Consider the following 21,186-nt stretch of genomic DNA (forward strand, 5'->3'; position numbering starts at 1 on the left):
GCAAAACAACTATATTGTACTCTGACTGAAGTAGGAGCGGGTTGAGATTTACAATACAACACTATAGCATTTTGTAATTTATTCTGTTCTAATTATGATGTAATGCTTTTGCAGAAAGGCCGACAGTATTCAAATGAATAAACATTTCTAAAAAAAAAATTACAAGAATTTGCAAAGAAATAAACCATACAGACATTTAATAATGGATATGCAACATTTTATTTTTCTAGCAAGGCTGAATATGTTATTTTCATACAAAAATATGGAGAATCCAAAAGACAATATACAAACATGGAATAGTTTTTACATACTGGTGTGCATGGGGAATACAGCCATTTCAATTATCAGTATAAAACATATGAAAATCTGAAAATGCAATAAGTGGTCTTAAGCTACCCTAGCACCAATAAAATGAACCTTGAGATAAATGCATGGAATGAAGACGACATAGGTATGTATGATAACAATAGCACTTAATTGGGGTAGACTCTATATTCACATATTTAGGTGATGTCTAATCACGATTTCCTGATTACTGTTGCCAAAGCCCATTTATATCTATGCACTTCTGAGTATTTAAGAGTTTCCACAAACATTCATATTGGCAACAAAGCAGCCCCACTGGAAGTCTATGCAAATAAAATGTTACAGATTTCCAAAGGAATTTTCCCACATAAGGGAATGTGCAGCTTTTATAGTAGAACGTGGGAAACATTCTACTTTGGAAAAACGGTGACGACATCATAACCCTCTGGAGGAGTGACGCGCTCACGTGCGTGTTTCTCGCAGTAAATCTTGTCCTCAACAAAAAAGTGTCCTTTCTGCTTAAGATTGATCCCGCAGTCGGTGCAGACGTAGCATTCTGGGTGGCGAAACTTATCTCGAAGTTTGACCATCATTCCTCTTTATAACCAAATAAAGAGAAAAAAAGTTATTTAGGAACACATTTGCAAAAAAAAAAATCCTACAATTATAGTGAAATTATTAACAGAGAGCAAAATCCACAGGTATTATAACAAGATGGAGTTCCAAAATGTTCCACTAGATGGCATAACATCACAATTGCACTTTACAGTATATGCAACTTTTTAAAGAAATGCATCTTAGAACACTTTTCCCAGAAAGATAAACCAAAAAAGTGAAACTTACACAATCCCTGAACCACATTTGTCACAAAGAGAGAGCTTTTCAGGATTCCCAACCGAGGCTCCAGTTTTGGTGTTTGGAGCCTTGACACTTCTGAAGCCTGATGGTTTATCTGCATCACCTGACACAAAGGCAAAGAAATCCATTTAATGCTAAGGGTTTCTTTTATAGGCCCAAAAACCTGACGCAAAATGTGTTTTACTGCTGTAGCCACAGGCATGGCTTTAAAAGCTGATGATTATGATTGACCAGAAATACAGACACCCATTTTGTCAACAGAAGCTGAGGCCTGGTGACCTATGGGTAATTCAGACACAATGTAGTACAGTACAGGTGTGTATGAAATTATACCGGTTTCCAGGATCTCCTGCAGAACTTTAAAGGAGGCAGACTGGCGAGGAGGCTCGTCGAATTCTTGATTCTCCTGCAGCATTTTGTACACCTCAGAGTCTGTGGCTAACGCAGGCTTTGGCTGGCCAGGTCTACAGGGATCTGGGCTATAAAACATGCAAAAAGCCACACTGATGACAGCCACAAGACAAGCAGTGTTATCTCAAAAGCATTATATTAAACTCAATGCCTACTTCCTAGTTTCATCCCTGAGGGACAAACTCAAATAGCTATACGAATACAACACAGAACTGTAATAAGTGTAGCACATAATGATGCATAATAAGTAGAAAAAAAAAAAAAAAAACACATAGGGTAAGTGTGGTGTGGACATGGCAGCTTGGGCTTTGTGCTGGGCTGCTCCATGTTACAAGCCATACTTTTTTAAATCCATTACACACTAGTTGACAAACATATCATGAGATAACAATGAAAGCAGACATATTTATATATATAAAAAAAAACAAAAAAAAAAAAACACACAAGACAGGGTAAGCGTGGCATGTCTGGGACGGCTGGGAATGAGTGTAGATTTGGTGACCCTGGGCCCCGAAGCACCTCACCTTGATAACCCCTTGCAACTACACCCTGGCGGGGGTCTATCATATGCCATGGCCACGAGGGATGTCAGAGGTGGCTTTACAATACCTTATCATTAATAGTTGTATCAATATTATTATTATTATTATTATTATTATTATTGCAACTACTACTATTAGCATTACTTTCAATGGCTGTGTCAATATTATTATTTTTATTATTATTATTATTATTACTACTACTACTATTTTATTTGTCCTTTTCCTGATCCTTTAACCCCCCCCCCCATTCTGGAAGAAATATTTGTTAATATATGTTCATCATTACTACGACTGATAATACTATTATTACCATTTGTCTATTCTTATGAATTGGATTTATCATCATCATTATTATTATTATTATTATTATTATTGTTATGATTAGTATTACTGCTATTGTTATGTGTGTATATAAATCTTTTTTTTTTTTTTTTTGGTTAAGTCTGTTGTACTGTAGCCCCCTTTATTCAGATATTTCTACTCCCTCACCCAATTACACTAACACACACGCACGCACACACACACATATCGTACTGATATGTATGTTATGTTGGTCTCTGAAAATGTTTTCTGCATTTTGTAAATATTGTAATAGTCTGTTGGCATAAATAAAAATAAATAAATAAAAAAAGAAATAAAAAAAAAGAAAAAAAAAGGAAAAACAAAACATCTTTTAGAAAATTTTTGAAAAACTATACATTTTCAAGAAAAGTCTAAAGGTCATGTGGTGTAACCAAGATTTTTACAATACAGGTAAAAATGCTGTCGTTTTGAACTTCTCAAAGAATATTGAAAATAAAATCAGAACAACTTTTTTTCTTTTTTTAAGAAATGTTTCTTGAGCAATTGAAAATGATTTCCAAAGGATGATGTGACAACGAAAGCTGGAGTTATAGCTGCTGAAAACCCGGCTTTATCTTCCCAGAAGTAAATTGCATTAAAAAGCAAAACAAAACAGAAAACACTTTTTATTAAAATTTTAATAATCTTTACATCTATTGTATTTTTGCAGCTTTGGTAAACATAAGAAACTTCTTTCAAAAAATGTTTTCTCAACTTCAGGTTTTTGAATGGCAAAAAGCATTTTTTAAATAACAATATATATAATTATTATTAATTAATACTTTTTTGGGGAGTTAAGATCTGAACTAGCCTTGCCTTGTTGTGTCACATCATCATTATCAGTCATCAAGGTCTACAGGTTACTGAGAGGACTCTGTTATATCATTTTTTTGTAAGATAGTTGTACCACATATTTTTGGGTCAAGTATGTTAGTGAGGTGTGTATCATGCTTACATCTTACTGGCTTCATTGGAGGCAGCAGAAGTCTGGACATCACCCACTGCACTGTTAAAACTCTTAATGTTCTCAGAGGAATACAGGCCAGAGGGGTTATTGTACATGTTGGTAACCACTTTTGGACTGCTAGAATTGAAAGGCATGGCGCTCCTGTTATGAGCAGAGCCTATATGTTTCACATCCTGCAGAAAAGTAAAAAAAAAAAAAAGAGCAGGAACTATAAGATTACTAATCTCATAAAACAGAAGGGAGAACTGTAACTTGAAAAGGTTATTTCACTCAAAGATTCTTAAAAACTCTATTTACTCTCCTTTATGTCATTCCAAACTTGTGTACTTACTTTCTTCTCCTTTTTTTCTATATAATGAAAAAAATCTGTATTGTTTTGGACTCTACTGACTTTCAGTGTATAAAGAAAATCATTCATCAAAATATCTGCTTTTGTTTTCCACAAAAGAAATACAGTCATAAAGACTTGGAATGACACAAAAGCAAAGCCAAAGACATAAGATCATTTCCTAAGAATTGCAGTAATACCTAACTATTCAGACCAGAAAAATGGTTTGAGAATAAATCATTACTTTAAGTTTATAACGGTAATTATCATAACCAAGTTACAACAGGAAAAAACAGACACGGAAGAGTTTTTCAACACTAATGACTAAGGTTTTTATGACATTGTGAAACTTTGCTCCGTTTACAACATATTTAACAGTTGTTTCTTATTAAGTTTCTCTCTCTGCTTAATTTGGGAAACATTTATAACACCCAAACTATGTAGTCAAGCTCCACACACTTCCTATGATCATCCACATTCTGACCCTAAATTTCCAACATAGCCTGCAGGATGTGGGTCTTGCGTCATGGTTTTGGCTGATAAACCTACTGGTCTCCATGGATAAGGCTTGTTAGGACATAAACAATGACTTCACTTTGGCAGCCTATGGTGCCGTGCCTTTATTTGTTTAGCCGCTATGGTTCTGTTATGTATGACAGTCTCATGCAATATTAAGGTCTTTAAAGCTCACTGAAAATGATCAAGGATTCATTTAAAAACCCCTAAGCTCCCAGATAATCAGAGCTAAAACGCACCTGTGTTTCTTTATTGGCCAGATTCATCTTGTATGGATTGGTCTTTCCTTCTTCAGTCACCAGTGGGGACCACATTTTCGACTCTGATCTACAAAAAGCAAAAAACTTTCATACAGTGAATCAGCAAATGATTAAAGTAAAAATATAAAATCACCATGGCTCAGCAACAATAATAATAATTAAGCCTGGGCCCAGTGTGAAAGATTCAGGCAAGTTGATGCAATTCTACTGATCGTGTATTTCACAAGTTTTGCATGGCATAAAAACACATTGGGTTGCCTGTCATCTACTAACACTGTTGTGGCAAATCTGCAGATTTAGACTTGTCTCCAACATGACTTTATCAAGCCGACTGACACATATGAGGATATGTTGAAATTGTGAGAACGACTTGTGACAGACTTGAGCAAAAAAAGAGCTGAAAATTAGACCCAGCAACAATTTACATTGTATGCAATTATCTTCCACAGCATCAGAGTCATAGCTTATAACTAAAAACTTGTTTTTAAATGTTTGATGTTTGTCACTTTAAAAATAATAATAAAATTGAATTGCCAACCTCCAATTCAGGATTCAGGTTTTTTTTGTTGTTGTTGTTTTAAAATATGCACTAAACGTAAAACAGGACCTCTGAGTAATGGCATCATAATGGTTCATAAAATTAAGTCTACAATGTCTGGAAGAATTTAATAAAAGCCAACATTTCTGTTTGTTTTTGGAAGAGGTTTCATTATATCACATTTATCTGGGTGCTCTACATACTCTCAGCTAACAATACATTCAGACAAACCACTGCATGTTCCTCTTTGCAAAGTAACATGTCACCTGTCAATGGAAAGCACCATTTCCTCTATGCAAGCTTTGATTTTATTCTGTGCTTCCAGGTGAGTCATGCCATCTGTTGACTCTCCATCTATGGCCAGGATCATGTCCCCCATACATAGGTCGGCTTGAGCTGCTTTACTTCCTGGGGTTACCTGAAAAAATCAAAACTGGTCATCATAATTATCATCAAAACCAAAAGGGTTTTAGAATAAAATTGTGTCGTTTTCATGCCCAAATATAAACTTAAAAGAATATGGCAGAATTTTGACAAAAACTTCTCTTTGGTGTAGCTTTTACATGTTACATGATGACTTCCTCTATAAAGTGTCAGGGTGTGTAGCTTGTTTGTGAGAAAAACGTTATGGTTAAATGTAAACTCAGCAAGTTTTTATTAACTTTTAGCTGGATCTTATTCATCCCAATGGCACAATTGGTTTATATCAACTAGAACGCACAATGTTTGTTTATGAACTGCGTCCACTTCACACAACTGTTTATTTATTCTCTGGACACTCCTGGGTCCAACCCTAACTACAGGGCCGGTCACATCAAGGTAAATGGACTGCATTTATATAAATGGACTGCATTTATATAGTGCTTTCAACAGACCACATGGCCATCCAAAGCACTTTACAATTTGCCTCACATTCACACACCGACGGCGGTGTCTGCCATACAAGGCGCCATCCAGCTCGTCGGGAGCAGCTGGGGTTAGGTGTCTTGCTCAAGGACACCTCGACACTTGGTCAGGTGGAGCCGGGGATCGAACCACCAACCTTCCGGTTTGTAGACAACCAACATGAACCACTGAGCCACTGCCGCCCCGGATGTTTACTATACTGGTAACATTATAACTGTAGCTATAAAGTTTAATTAGTTGTTCTAAATCTATAAGAATAGGAAACAGAGACACAGAGCAACGATATCAGTAGAATCACAGATGACATAACTGCAATACACAAGTTACAATAAACAGAACATTTTTGTGCATAGTTGTGGACACTAATATATTTGTTATAGTTATCGTTCTTGGTGTGATCAGGCCTTAATTTTTTACATTGAGTGTTGGCAGGATGTGCTATATGAGAAAAACTACCATTGGTCATGTGATCTCAACATGTTGGCACCAATGAAAAGGAGACCCACTAGATGTAAAATAAAATAGCTTATTCTACAAATATGATGACGTGAGTGTTATACTAATACAAGTGAACAACATTTTAATAATAATAATAATAATAATAATATTATTATTTCAATATTTTTAAAAAGCAGCATTTACAACGTTGTTAAAAATACTGAGTGCCCCTTTAAGAGATGACAGGCATCTTGCTGCGGTTGAAAGTAGTTTGAAAGTTTTAATCGCACGCTTGAGTTTCACATTACCAAAAGTACCACATAACATGCATTCATGCCACGGATAGTCTAACGTTACAAGGAATTTATCGAAATGCATAAGCTTAGGTGTCTGAACACTTATCTGCGATACCATATGGAATCACCTACAGAACTAGTTTGCGAAAGAACCTGATTTTGCGTCAAAATGAACTATTTATTTGCTAATTGTTCTTCCAGACTGACGCCTGAGCATTGTAATCCAAGAGCTCGATACATTGCGACACTGAAGTTCAGATCGATATGGTCGTGTTCACGTGCGTTTCTGCTGTTGGATGCTGCTGCTGCTGTATTCACGCTGTAACCAGTCTGTGGAGTAAAATGTGTTGGCCCAGTAATATCCATAAAAGCCATTTTACCTCTGTGCTAAATGATTAACAACGCCAAAGTTAATTCCTTACCCTCGAAATAGTCAGAGGTTGTTCGAAATCTTTCCCCCGACCAGACGGAAGCCCCACGGTCCGGGACCTTGTAAAACAACTCGTAAAGGCATACTTCCAACAAGCTTACTAAATGGATGGATATAACGCTACTGAACCAGTGCAGCGTAAACTGCTTTATGAAGTCTGCAGTTTGGAGTAACTGTAGCAGGACAAGGCGTTCACGTTGAAGAGACCATACCTGGGCGGAGCTTCCTCAGGAGAGAGCGAATAATGTCAGGTCTGTGGGCTGATAAGAGCTTATTTCCTTTGTTTGTTTAGGGGTGGACCGTTACGTCATCTTATAGCCGATTGAAGTTTACCATGTATGGAAGAGCCAAATCCAAAAATTTGGTTTGTGCCACTCCCAAATCCAGATTCCTGACAAGGGGGGATCGCGCATGCTATGCTTTCCAGGAGTACGAATCACATTCTCAGCATTCCCAAAACGTGGAACAAGTGCGGACAAAACGAGCAACGTGGAAGCACATTGTCAATATTGGCTTTACATTAAAAGCTAGAGTTGTTAATAAAGAACAGTGGCACCTTCGCAGAATGGCTTACAGTACAAGTAAAGATAGGCTGCTATATGATTTATGAGTATTTTAAATAATGAGATGGGCATTTAATGTGCTCCTCGACTCAGTTTTTAAAATGTTGCTATGCTTGTTATGCCGGTTTCCATAGTTTTTTTTTTTTTTTTACTTTTTTAGATAAACTGCCTTTTCCAGGGGCTGTATTACAAACAACTTCCTCCTAGCCTAATTTCTTTCAAATTAAAAATTGTCTGTTTCCCAAGCAAAATGATAATGGTTAGATAATGATTCTGAGTAAACATGTTATATATAGAGCCAGGGGCTTATCTGTGTTGGCTAGTAACCCTGCCGGATGCAGTTAGAATGTCATTGGGGATACTGAACTGAACAATCTTAACTTTTGAACATAGCCTACTTCTTACACTGTCACACCTTTCCTGTAAAGTTGGTGTCCAAAGTCTGCCAGTAACAGTTTCAGGTATATGCTTAACAAAACTTTGATGAATGTAAGATCTCCAAAATAGTTTATGGACCTTTTTCTCATTTTCGGGTTCGTCACAGGGTACATTTCTATAGATGTAAACAGTAGACCATTGCATAGCTTATATAATTTTCGGAATTACATGGGCTCAGCATTTGCATTCCCATGACTTTTCAAGAGAGAATGATAGAGAAAACTATGGCAGGGAGGAGAGAAATATGTCAAATAAACAGTTACACTCTCAGAAAATAGCCTATATTAGACTTCATGACAGCAGTGTTGACCTTCTTTTGTAATTTAGTGCTAGCATAACATACAGATAAAGCTAAGAAATACATTATCACAGTCTATGATAAAAACTACTTAATAAACCCATTTGAAATAAAGTATATATATATATATATATATATATATATATATATATACGTGTGTGTGTGTGTTTTTGTGTGAGAGAGAGAGACCCTGGACCACAAAACCATTATGGCTTTCCATTGATACATAGTTTGTTAGGATAGGACAAAATTTGGCTGAGATACAACTATTTAAATATCTGAATCTGAGGGTGCAAAAAAAAAAAAAAAAAAAAAAAAAAAAAAAATCTAAATATTGAGAAAATCACCTTTAAGGTTTTCCAAGTTAAGTTCTCTGCAATGTATATTACTAGTAAAAAAATAAAGTTTTTATATATTTACAGTATGAAATTTACAAAATATCTTCATGGAACATGATCTTTTTGTGGTCCAGGGTACACACACACACAAATGTTAAATAATGTAAAATAAATAAGAAATGAAAAAATAAAATGAAATAGCTGTACAAAATAAAGTAGCCACATAGTAAAGAAAATAGCATGTCTGTCTCCTGACACCATAAATAGAAATTGAATTACACTGGATAGATTATATATATATATATATATATATATATATATATATATATATATATATATATATATATATATATATATATATATGTGTGTGTGTGTGTGTGTGTGTGTGTGTGTGTTTTTGGTAAAATGGCACAATGGCGCAGTTTTTTAAATACCTGAAAGTACAACATCATTCACTCAAGTTTTATAATAATCAAGTATTATTTAAGAATAAAACTTTATTAATTAGATAGACTTTATAAATTTTTTGGTCATTCAGTGTTTCTGTAAAAAAAAAAACAATTGGGAAAAAAACCTACAAAAATACTTATAAGATAATAATTATACGATTCCTACGAATAAGATCTATAAAACACACTAGAATTACTAAGGATTAATGAGCTGCTGGATTCATAAATATTAAACATGTTTTGTGCATTCGCTCGAACTGATTTGCTGAAATCAAAACAGGGACGATAATAGGTAAGCGTCAGCCAATGAGATTACCGTTTGCGCATTAACTCCACCCATTACCGGAAAACCAGGATGTTCTTAAAAACTGAAGTCTTCCATAGGAACTCTGACTGTTATTTTGACAGGAAAATACAACAAAAAATATTGTAGCATGTCAATTCTCTCTATCTCCCTCTTTTTCTCTCTCTCAATTCAATTCAGTTAGCTTTATTGGCATGACAGTAGTACATTTTGCATTGCCAAAGCATACATATGAAAAGAGAATATACAACAGTGTAATTTGGAACAATATAGCAATTAAAATAACGTTTGAACGTACATCTCACTCTCTCTACGTGAGTGTAAGAGAAAGAACTGAATGAAAGCACAGAGATGAACTGAATAAAAGCACAGATATCCTGACGGAGAGTGTTCGCGAGGGAAAATATATATGTGCTAAACTTATACTTAGCATCCAACAACACACTGGTGAGTCAAATCAGCTAATTTATTAGCCATTGGCTAATACTAAACATCATTCAGCCGCCAGAAGGAAGATTTAGTCACATTTGCGAGTGATTTACTCACAATGTAGAGGGTGGGATGTAAGATTAAAGTCTACAAGTAGAAATGTGTCCTCTTTATATAAATATCAGAGAATCTGATCATTTTTTCCTTTATTAAAAACTATAAAATTAAAGTAAAGGAACACTTTACACTAATACGCATAAAACGTTGCATATCTTCTTAAAACAAAAATAATCACTTTAAGTTAAAATTTGGCCTTTTTGTATAAATAACAGAGAACCATGTTAAATATTTTCCTTAATCCCTTAACAGAATTTTTTTTACATTTCTCTTTCCATTCAAAAGTTGGAGGCTACATTTCTTACAGCCTATTGACTCTGAACGAGCCTGTTGGCGGCACCACCGGCGCGTGCGTACGAGCTCGGAGTTAAAGTGCGTAAATCAGATGTGCTGTAAACCCATGACCAACAGAGGTCATCCTCAACCCTTTGCACTCAAACATACGAGCAGTTTTGAAATGTCTGTGTTGTTTTCGTTTCCACTTATTTTTTCCGTGATGACAGCACTGTGAACGACAGAACCACAAACACAATGCTCGTTCTCAAATGAGATGCTTGCTTTCATCTTAATAATTAAAGCGTTTGAGCGCGAGATCAAAACATCACTGGAGTTCATGAAGGTTGTTTTAGGTTTTTTTTAGAAAGTGTACATACATTACACCAAACTGAAACGCAGTGTTTAGCACCTCTTATAAAACCTAAACATGCGGTGTTTGAGTGAGATAACAATATAAAGATAGAGAAATTCTAAGTTCCCTATGCTGTTCTTTTTAAAGACACGGTATTAATGTTGTTCCTCTTTGACAGTGAGCTCTGTTGAAAAGCAGAAGTAAAGCATGTGACCTGAAACTATCAGCACAAGTTGGTGAAAGTATCGACTTTAAATTGTGTTTCAATCTTGTGGTTAGTTCTGAGGCCCCTCTGCCCCTGGTACCCCTCAAATGTGTCATTAGCGGAGCTAGAAAAGTGTCTTGTGATGTCATTGTGTGGGACTCAGTTCAATATTGATAGAAGGAGCTCAGGAGTGTGTCGTCAGAAGACGTCACAGAATGTGGGAGTGGGGCCGTCGTTTTGTTGAGTATGGGGCCGGTGGTGACATTTTGAGCTGTTAACACCTTCTCCCTCTTCAACCCACTCCCCAACCCACAGACTGACGCAGTTGGGTTTGACCAACAGTACGAGAAAGTGCTTAGTGGTCAGATACAGCTAGACTCTAGTTAAATTTGGGGGCAGAACATATCGTTTGTACAAAATAATACAAAGAGCTAAATAGTTATGGAAAATAAATAAATATTTTAATTAACCAGCAACATAAATTATATTAATTAATGTGTAAAAGTTTTAATGTCTTTTGTTTTGTTGATTATTTTGTAGCACTGGATGTATTTTACACAAAATATATTTTAATAAATCATTTGTTTATCGTATTAATCTAATTAATTTACATCAGTTAAGTTGTAAAAGGTGTTAAAGTTTCAAATGTAACTTTTGCGATATAAGTTAAACTTTAAATGCATTGTGCTGCTTTTTGCAAAAGTGTCAAACTATTTCACTCTCAAAAGCACACAGCACAAAATTTTCTGGTTTTGTCTGGTGTATGTAACCTAGTATGTTCTGTAAGTCTCTCTACATGTGTTTTAGCTTGTGTATATACTGTTTTCAAAGTGAGTATAAGATTGTGTATGAGAGTGAAAGTGTTTGGAGGTGTGGCACTGAATGAAAAAAACAAAACATTAAGTATGACTGGAATTTAATAATGGAATAGTGATAGCTTCAGTATGTATCAATTTTAGCTCAGATCAGAGTCAAATAATTTGCAAGCACAGACTGCTCTAATGCAGGTCTCTCTGGTTATAGGGATTTTCCCTCTGTACTGAAATCTGAGATTCATTGCACATGAGGTAAGCATTTCAGGCAAACACACAGGCAATATGTAATTAGACAGACCTTCAGGACACTTATACATGGCTCTCTTTCCCCAAGCAAAGCTGTTTAATGAGTACCCTTGAATTCACAGTTGTATAAGGTAGATTTGCTTGCTGAAGCGTTTCTGAATGGGCTTTGTGACCTTTGCTTTAGACCTTTAGATCAGAATAGTTTGAAAGTGGCGTGTTTCATTTTCTACTCAAATCATTTTGTGTAGCTTGTATAAAACTTGTTAAGCAGGATTTTCAGATTCAAACATTAATGTTTTTACACTGAAAAAAATGAGCGAAAATGCAATTCTCACTAAGAAATTGCTAGTCAATATGACAAATAACAACAAAGAAATGCAAGTAATACATTGAATTAAACTAGAGATTGACGGATAATCGGTTTTACCGATATCACTTTGTCTGAAAGGAGAGGAATCAACTTAAGACCTATTAATGCACAAATGAGATGCATTACATAAATTCTTGATTTGCAGTTTAAGCTTTGCGCTATGGAACCACATGAACAATCATCTAAGTAATTATAGCTCTGTGGAAATTAATTGTTTATTATCTATTATAAACTGGCACATACACATGCTGTACTGGTATCATAAAAAAAAAAAAAAATGAATGGTTATAAAAAATCCAGACTGGCCGATCATGCAGTTTTGAAGTAGGCCTGGTATATTTTCAGTAAATACACCGCAATAAATAATTTTTATTTACAACTTTATTTTCAAATTTTAGTATATAGGAGTCTATTTTTTTTTTTTTTTTTTTTGGAGGGTGGGGGGGGGGGGTTATCAGTCTTTAACAGTGACAAAGAAATCACTGTCTCTCACCGGTGCCCAATAGCAAAGCTTGGCATTGCAGCTTTCATGCAATCACCATTCATAAACACAGTACATCGTTAGACTGTAATGTGATCTTTCCTTGTTAGCTTCCTCATTCTCCTGGTGAGAGCAGTGCACAAGAAAAGGCAGTTTTGTGAGGCGTGTCATCCATTTCCCATCACACAATGATGTGCGTGTGTGTGTGTGTGTGTGTGTGTGTGTACGCGTGACGGAGGACAGGGGGAGGAGCTTGACTGGAACTGAGAAGTTTGGCTCTGTTGTGTTTTGCCCTGGCTTTGTTCCAGGGCAGAAATGCTCTGACCGAACATGTATCATACTAATGTAGACACAAAAATGACAAAAGACTTTTCAACATAGTGTTGAATACTGGTAACAAGATAATGTTATTGTGATAAAGGCTTATATGCTAACTCATGTTAAACACAGAAGCACTTATAGATATGACAATGCATATACTGGAAAATAAGTAGGAGTATATTAGGATTAAGCAGCAACTGCATCACTGTGGTCACAATTTTTGTTTGTTTTATCCCAACACATTGTATTATGCAGAATCGCTGCAATTTTTTTTTATCAGTATGATGTGCAAATATTAATTGTTGTTAAACTGTGAGATGTTTTTATTTTAATCTTCTTCATTAATTCCAAGAAGGTAAATGAAACAAATGTCACGTCTTTTATACACTGACATCTGCTCAAGTATTTTCCACTAAGATCTGTGCGATTATTACCTCATGATGGTAGTTATGACAAAATCAGGACTTATGATCTGACATGATCAAAAGAACTCTATAGAGTCATTAACCTGTTACCTTTGCCCTCATTATCATGCATAACTGACAAATGTCCCTGTGTATGAACTGTTGTTTCTGTTTAGGAACTGCACTGTGGTTTGCTACAGACAGACAGACAGGAAGCCAAGATTTTAAACGGCATGTTTTCCAGATAAGACCATACGAAGATTCTGTCTTCAAGTGTGTCCTGTATTCACAGGTATTGACGTCTCTGAGGAAAGCAGCTCTTTGGGGAAAGCAGCTCTAGCTAAAACTGGCTATAAACCACACAATTTCAAGAAATCTTGTGAGCTTTATCAGAATATATAAAAAGATTGTTAAAAAAGTCCATGCACTGACGTCTTTACTATAAATGTTTACCTAAAAAATGAATGACTCACACTCTTGGCTTAAAGGCCTATGATTGTTCCTGTTTTTGTTAGTTTTTCTGTACAGGATTCAAAAGCATTTTCTTTGACGCTTGAAAAGAAAATTCTGAAAACTTTCCCCATCAGACCATCCAAGAAATAGATGAGAACAGATTTGGAGATACATTGCAATGAATGGAAGCCATCAGAAATGAGTTCAAACAATTGATAAAAACGGCTTAATAATTCACAAGTAATTTATGTAAGCCACAAACTGCCTGTTTGTAATAAACAAATACATCACTAAGATGTTTTTACGTTTTTAACTTTGCTTCGGACTATGTTTGGGTAAGATGAAGGAGAGGATAAACTACTAAACTGATTGCTCTCTGAAAACAGGGTTGTATGTGATTCAGCTATAGGTCATTGAGATTAATCCTGAATCACATTTTAAAAGGATCATCTTATCTAGCTCAGTGTTTGCGTATGCTAATGGATTCTGTAACCATAATATTGCTTTCTCCTGTAAAAAGTGGTCTTGTCTGCATCAGAAGAGAAATAACAGAAAAAATTCTGTTGGAAATTAGTATTTCCATTTTTGGCCAAACTATTCCTTGAATGTATTAATCACACTGTTGAATGAACATAATTCAATGGGTTGGCTTTTATTAATGCTAAAGGCTGGCAAATGAAGGTAACATTTGTGAGAAGTCCATTAAGATCTCTGTGCATAGGTGGAGTTTCACTTTTAGTGTTGGTGGGGGGGGCACCCTCTGCCATGTATTTAGGTAACATATTCTACATTAAAAATAGAGTGAATTAACAATAACTGCTGTACAAAGAGTAAAAAATTTAATTAAGAAATGCACAAAAGCCGCTTCTTTTTCCGAATTGCGTATATGACCACTATTTTTCTTCCATCTCTTCGGACAAATTTTCAGTCAAATCATTCTATGTGTGCTAGATCAAAGCCAGGCTTGCCACAAAAGTAATTACAACAAATATGTATCAGGGGAAAACAGAAAGGAGATGTTTAAATTAATTACTAATAAATAGTGTTTTCTGAGTTGGTGTCGCAAGGGTGAAGTTTCTGATCCTGACTAGGCATCTCCTTGTTAGACGCGCCTTTAGAAAGTACATCTTTATGGATTATGAATATAATGAAAGAGTTTTTGTTTGTTTTCGTTAAGTAGTAATATAAAGATTTCTATAGATATATTTATCATGTCTGTGAGGCATGTATTCACTGATTTTCGGTTCATTTTTGTGAAGTGCACCTGTTCAAGAGATGGCAGAAAGTGCATCATGTTTGTTTTCTTTACTTTCTAAAAGCACATTGTTTTGTTGATATTGTGAGTGCACACAAAAAAGTAGAGCCTTTACAGTTACTAATGATGTATTACTCGAGTCTCGGGGCGGTAATACAATGACAACTTGTCCCTGTTATTCTGCTTTTCACAAAAATATTCAGTAAAACAGTTTTCAACATTGATGATATAAGAAATAATAATGTTACTTGAGTAGCAAATCAGTTTAAGCTATAAGGAACATGTGACACTGAAGACTGGAGTAATGGCTGTTAAAATATTTATCTTTGAAAAGATGAATATTCACAGAATCTATCGATCACAACAATAAATTACAGTTTCAAACATATTTAACAACAAAACAGTTATTTTCATACTCAAAGTACTTACAATATAATTTTCTTTTTTGATCAAATAAATGCAGCTTTGTTGAGTGCAAGAAAAAAACAATATGAACCCAAACTTTGAATGGTAGTTATATAACTTCTATCTCCGGAGGGAGTTGGTAACTATATAATAGTGATTTAACCCATGTAGGTCATTTCTAGTGATTATTAATGCAGATTGTTTAACTGATGGGGAATGCAATAACTATGTATATGCAAAATATAAAACGTCATTATTTTAAAATAGTCCAGTATTGAAATTACATAAAAAGAGAAACAAAAAGTAAAATAGTATTATAGTATTTCCAAACTGTTGAAAAAAAAGTGAATCAAAAGATTTCATTAGGAAGTAAAAAATTCCAAAGTTTCAAAATCAGTCAAGTAACTCACCAACATAACAATAATATGTTTCTAAGCATTAAATATAACCCTGTTGGGTGTTGAAACCTCTTGAATGACACGATGACTGGTTCACTGACATTTTTTGTTAGGAGCATATGTCAACGGGTTCAGAAATATGAAAGCCACACATACAGTATCTGCATCCACAGTCCCCTCTTCATTTGTACCGAATGTTATATGAAAAGACATATGTACACCAAATAAGAGAGTTTAATCCTTTATTTACCTGAACTTTGGAATGTGAAACAGAAACAAGATGATGCATTCAAATTACTAGTATAAGTGAAAACAAACATTGGTAACCTCCACATTATCAAGAATGTATCAAACATTACATACATGAAATCGGAAAAATCCATGTCCAGTAGTATAAACTTTCATTTTATAAAAATACAAAAACTTGCCTATATAAAATGCAATGTAAAAGCTTGTGTATGTTGAATAAAGTAAAAACCGAACAAGTTTTCTAAAGCCATTTTATCACTTTTGAGAAACCAAAGAAAACCCTTGTTTGAACAGCACATTTGAGAACCTTGGATAAGAAGCATGTTTAAAATGACATAGCCATTACCCAGGGACAATTCCCTGCTAGTTCCCACTTTAAGGAACACAATTAACCTGTCATAATTGAGCATTTGTGGACTCAAGATCCCAAACATCTCCAACATGACCATCAGACTGTTATGTACATAAACATTTAATAAAATCTCACTGCTTTACCTAATTGGTGGCAGCATCTTACAGTATTTCCAGGACAACTAGCCCTTCTGATTTTCAGAAAATACATTCAGTGAACATGAATCAGAGCCTACATTTAAAGAACAAAATATTAAACAGTTATGGGATTCGACTCTATTCGTGAAAGTACTGCCAGGGAAAAGAATCAAGATTGCTCTCCTGCCCCATGATGCCGGCAGGGTAGGAAATCTGCGAGACCCTCTGATTGGGCCCACCAGCTTCCATTTGTCTCATGGTCTCTGCGGTACCTCCATTGGGGGAGGTGGAGTTCAAGAGCGCGGTGAAGGACGACACACAGTCTGAGCTGGACCCCAGCACAGCCATGTTGTTCGAACCTTGAGCTTCTTGTTTCATTGGTAAGACTGGCTGATGATTGCTGATGAGGTTTTGAAATATATCATCTTCTATGTTGCCTGTATACAAGAACCCACCGGTGCCTGTTGCCCCATTCTGGGTGTTTTGAGGCTGTTGGTGCCCAAAGTTATACCAGTTATGGGCTCCTTCTAGTCCTTGCCTTTGAGGTGGCTGTTGGGATTGCTGGACCTGCTGGTTCTGCTGGTCCTGCCGAGGCTGTTGAAGAAACTCCAGATCCCTATCTGTCAGTTGAGGAAGGCTGTTTCCACTTTCCCCTGTGGTGGGCATGCTGGGACTTGGGTTCACCTGCTGTAGGACCACTCCATTACTGGGGGTGTTGGCGATTGGACTGGACCATGCTTGACTGTGTGTTCCTGATGGTGGGGTTTCTGTTAGCTGTGGCATCATGGGGCAGGACGGAGGGGCTTTATTATAAAAGCCTGTTGGATTTTGGCGCATCATGCCTCGGTTTGATGGAGGATAATAATTTGTAGGCTCTGTAAAAGGAATATGTATATAAGTACATATTTATAGAATTTTTTTGCTATATTGCTATTTAGAATGGTTTAAATGAAAAGTGTTTGGCTTCTTACCCATTTTAATTCTCTGATTCATCAAACCTGACGAAGCCACTGCTTTTGGTCTGTTAATGAAGTTCATGGCTCCTTGGGAGAAGCCAGAAAAGGATTTCATCTGGCTTTCAATTTTACGTTTCTTCTCTTGACAGCCATATGGATCTGAAAAAAGAGACATTATGCTCATGATCTACTAAAACAAATAAAATGGTACATTATATCAATATAATAACCAGACAGGGTTAAAAAAGGCTAACTCCTCAAAATTGGTATTTAAGAAATAATAAGTGATTGTAAAATAAATACTTTTTACATTGAAAAATATATTTATAATTTTTTCAAATAATAATTATGGTGTTTGCAATGTCATGTGGTGCAACTGCCCAAATGTGTGATATTTTGAATAAAATCTTTTCAAAAACAAATGAGACATTTACACGTGCATTTAAAAAAAAAAATGTATTACCTTTGTCATCAGGCAGATAGCGGAACTCCATGGCCTCACTGACCTCCTGGTCTGTGGGCCGACGCAGCTGCATGCGCACTGTGACAGGGACTGTGATGTTGGTGTCACAGTAGGCAGGTGTCTTGAACACTATGGCCACTTGCCGGTGTACGTCTGCCTGTGAGAATAAGCCTTTGGCCTCCCAGGTCTGAGTGAAGAACCTCACCTCAATGTCATCTAGAGTAAGGTGACATGATGGTATTAAATAAAAGAATGGCGAAAGAAGAAAACTAGCAATGGAAGGTGGATAGATAATTTCCATAAAATAAAATTAATGGATGATGAATAAAAAGAAAATAACTTAATAAATACAAATATGAATGTTAAAATCTAAAATCGATAACACTTAAGATTTTTTTTCTTCAAATCATTCAAATGTTCCCGTACCTTTCTGTACTTTATCGCAGAGGAGGAATATCTCATCACCTCCCTTCACACTGCCGCTGTTCTTGTTCACCCGGCAGATTCGCAGTTCGGCTGTATTTGGGGCCCCTGAAACAAACACAGGTCATTGAGATTGAAGATTAGAAAATCTTACATGCTATGAGCAGTAAGAAAAACCTTTTTCACATTCTTTGACTTTATCGGAGTATCTGTGGGCACAGCCACACTTGCAAACATTATGTCCTGAGACTGAAAAAGCAGCCAAACCTGTCATAATTTACAGAGTAAGGGCGGGGTGGTTTTATTGCTTCCTCTTTTCTGGGTTGTACGAGACTGATTTCTGTGATGGCAAAGAACGGCTCACCATATTAACACAAGCTAGTTTTACTTCATTGTCATGAGAACAACATGAAAGACTTGAAAGTCAGCATCTACAACAAAATGAAAGGGTTTAACTAACTCATGGCCTGAGCTTTTTTTTTTTATCCGATGACTTATTTAGCATCACACAACCGCACAAAAACACTCTGCAAGCATTGCTGTTCTGCTCGCGCTGTACAGCACCATCACGTGAGGAAGTGTTGAAATGGACCATGCTCACTTCCTGTAGTGTGGGATGTGGCCACTGACAGATCTGTCACCTAAGCAATGCATTGCCACAGCTTCGTGCTCTGTGGAGGTAGTGACTCGCATCAGTTTTTTGCTTATTTTCGTTGATTATAATGTATAGAACATGATATAGAATAAGTTCTATACTTGAAAATTATATACAATCCACTCTTTTCTTTCTTAGCTAATAAATATCACATTTAAATTAGTTTTTATGTAGTGGACTGAAATTTGCATTACTAAAAAAACTTAATTTTTATACTCATAAAAATCATTACAGTAAATACTGTAATAATGCTTACTTTATTCGTATCAAGAAACTAAAGGCCAATATTAAAAAAGCACCATGATAAAAATATAACTAAAACAGTGAGTAATAAATATTGTATTCTATTTCAAGATTTGCCCTACTATCCCTAGTGACTCTGTAGGAACTAGCAGCAGCAAAAACAACACTGTTCTGCCACTCATCAAAAAGCTAAGTCCATATCAGTGTTGTAATGCAGCCAAACAGTTTTCAACTTGCAGAAATGACAGAGCGTGCTTTTTATTTGTGTAAACTCACTGTTGTCATAGATAGGGTTGGAGACGATGGGAGGCAGAGCGGTGTTGTACATCCCGGTCTCATCTTGCAGGAAAACTTGGAAGCAAAGACGCACCACATTTCAGATCATATTCCTCAGTCTGCAGCAGCTGGTCTCGGGGAACTGTGGACACAAAATATAACAACAAATATAAAGAGTCTGTGAATGAAGAGGAAAGGGGAAGAGGGATAAGAAAATGAAACAGGCACGAGAACGAAAACCAGGTCAGTTCGTTTAAAGTTAGCTGACAAACTTGTTTTTTAGATTTTTTTTGGTGTTGAGTATTATTTCAGGATAAAAAAGCAGGTTTATCACAGTTCTGAAAAAAATGAATAAATAAATAAATACTATTATAAATAATAACATTTTAAATGAAATACAATGTAATATTATTTTAAAATGAATGTGTTTATTCAATTTGCAGTTTTGCCTTTTTTTGATTATTTTAACAAATGTACCTTTACTTTAATATAGTATTTTTTGTACTTTTAACAGTAAATTATTGTAATACTGGAAATTTTATGCAAAATATATTACATTTATAATTAAAAATTAAAGATAATTAAAGATATCATAATTTTAGTAATTTAATTCATTTTACAGTCATTTTTAGACTAAACCAATACTTGGCAATCTAAGGCCATTTTGCATGATTTACTTCAACTTTAGTTGTGATCCCACATATAAATAAGTGATATAAATCTATATTTCAAATTTTGCATTAGTGTTGTTTACAATATAATTCCTTTGTTTAGTTAGTTAGGACTGAAACGCATGATGTAATAATGAACACCTGACCGAGGTGTATTTAAAGACAGCATTAATACAAAGCATAATTGTTGTCCAAGTCAGAAAAGCAAGCAGCATGCTGTGCACTTGCAGATTTCACCCAGCAGCATCACCAGAAATGCCACTGACACATCAGCCTATGCGAGCACAACCACCCACACGAGTGCTAGTGTAGACATCTCTTAGTGTGTGCACCTCCGCCCCCACGCTCTCACTCTCAGGAGTCTGCCTCTGTTCGCCCCACGGCTATCCCGCCCACAGCTCTGAGGTCACAGCAGGTGGAAATAGAGAAAGACAGCTCGAGTGACAAAGTATCACTGACGACTCTGCAGCAAAGGGGGCGGCCTCCTGACGCAAAGAGACACCTCTGTCCAGACCACAAGCCCAGAAGTGGGAAAGAAGGAAGGAGACGGAAGCTGAGCAGCGAGGAGCACAGCAGACAGATGTAAAACAGACAAGAGGGAACAGTGGAACAGAGGTGAGGTGGGAAGAGATGAGTGGGTGTGGAAGATAGCAAGAGGCGGAGTGTGAGAAAGGCAACTGCGAGACGCAGTGTGGTCATGTTTATT

The 21,186-nt window shown here is 35.9% G+C and overlaps 1 protein-coding gene and 1 pseudogene across 1 annotated transcript; both read right to left on the bottom strand.

Annotated features, from left to right (window-relative positions):
- Positions 1-200: 200 nt before the first annotated feature.
- LOC113072493 (PDZ and LIM domain protein 1-like) lies at positions 201-7,359 on the bottom strand (annotated as a pseudogene).
- Positions 7,360-16,280: 8,921 nt separating this feature from the next.
- Positions 16,281-19,916, bottom strand: LOC113072494 (proto-oncogene c-Rel-like). The gene is made up of 5 exons (XM_026245492.1): positions 19,810-19,916; positions 18,639-18,743; positions 18,213-18,428; positions 17,765-17,908; positions 16,281-17,668 (listed from the first exon to the last, which is right to left on the bottom strand). The coding sequence occupies exons 1-5, from the start codon at positions 19,859-19,861 to the stop codon at positions 16,932-16,934; spliced, it is 1,254 nt and encodes a 417-aa protein (XP_026101277.1). The 5' UTR covers positions 19,862-19,916; the 3' UTR covers positions 16,281-16,931.
- Positions 19,917-21,186: the final 1,270 nt, after the last annotated feature.

Source organism: Carassius auratus, unplaced genomic scaffold, assembly GCF_003368295.1.
Source record: "Carassius auratus strain Wakin unplaced genomic scaffold, ASM336829v1 scaf_tig00009193, whole genome shotgun sequence".
NCBI lineage: Eukaryota > Metazoa > Chordata > Actinopteri > Cypriniformes > Cyprinidae > Carassius > Carassius auratus.

Excerpts from the sequence above, each read along its gene's own strand:
- LOC113072494 (XM_026245492.1), bottom strand. The coding sequence starts at position 19,861 with ATGTACAACACCGCTCTGCCTCCCATCGTCTCCAACCCTATCTATGAC. Across the intron at positions 18,429-18,638 it reads CTGCGATAAAGTACAGAAAG|ATGACATTGAGGTGAGGTTC; the intron begins GTACGGGAACAT and ends ACCTTACTCTAG. Across the intron at positions 17,669-17,764 it reads GAATCAGAGAATTAAAATGG|AGCCTACAAATTATTATCCT; the intron begins GTAAGAAGCCAA and ends TTCCTTTTACAG.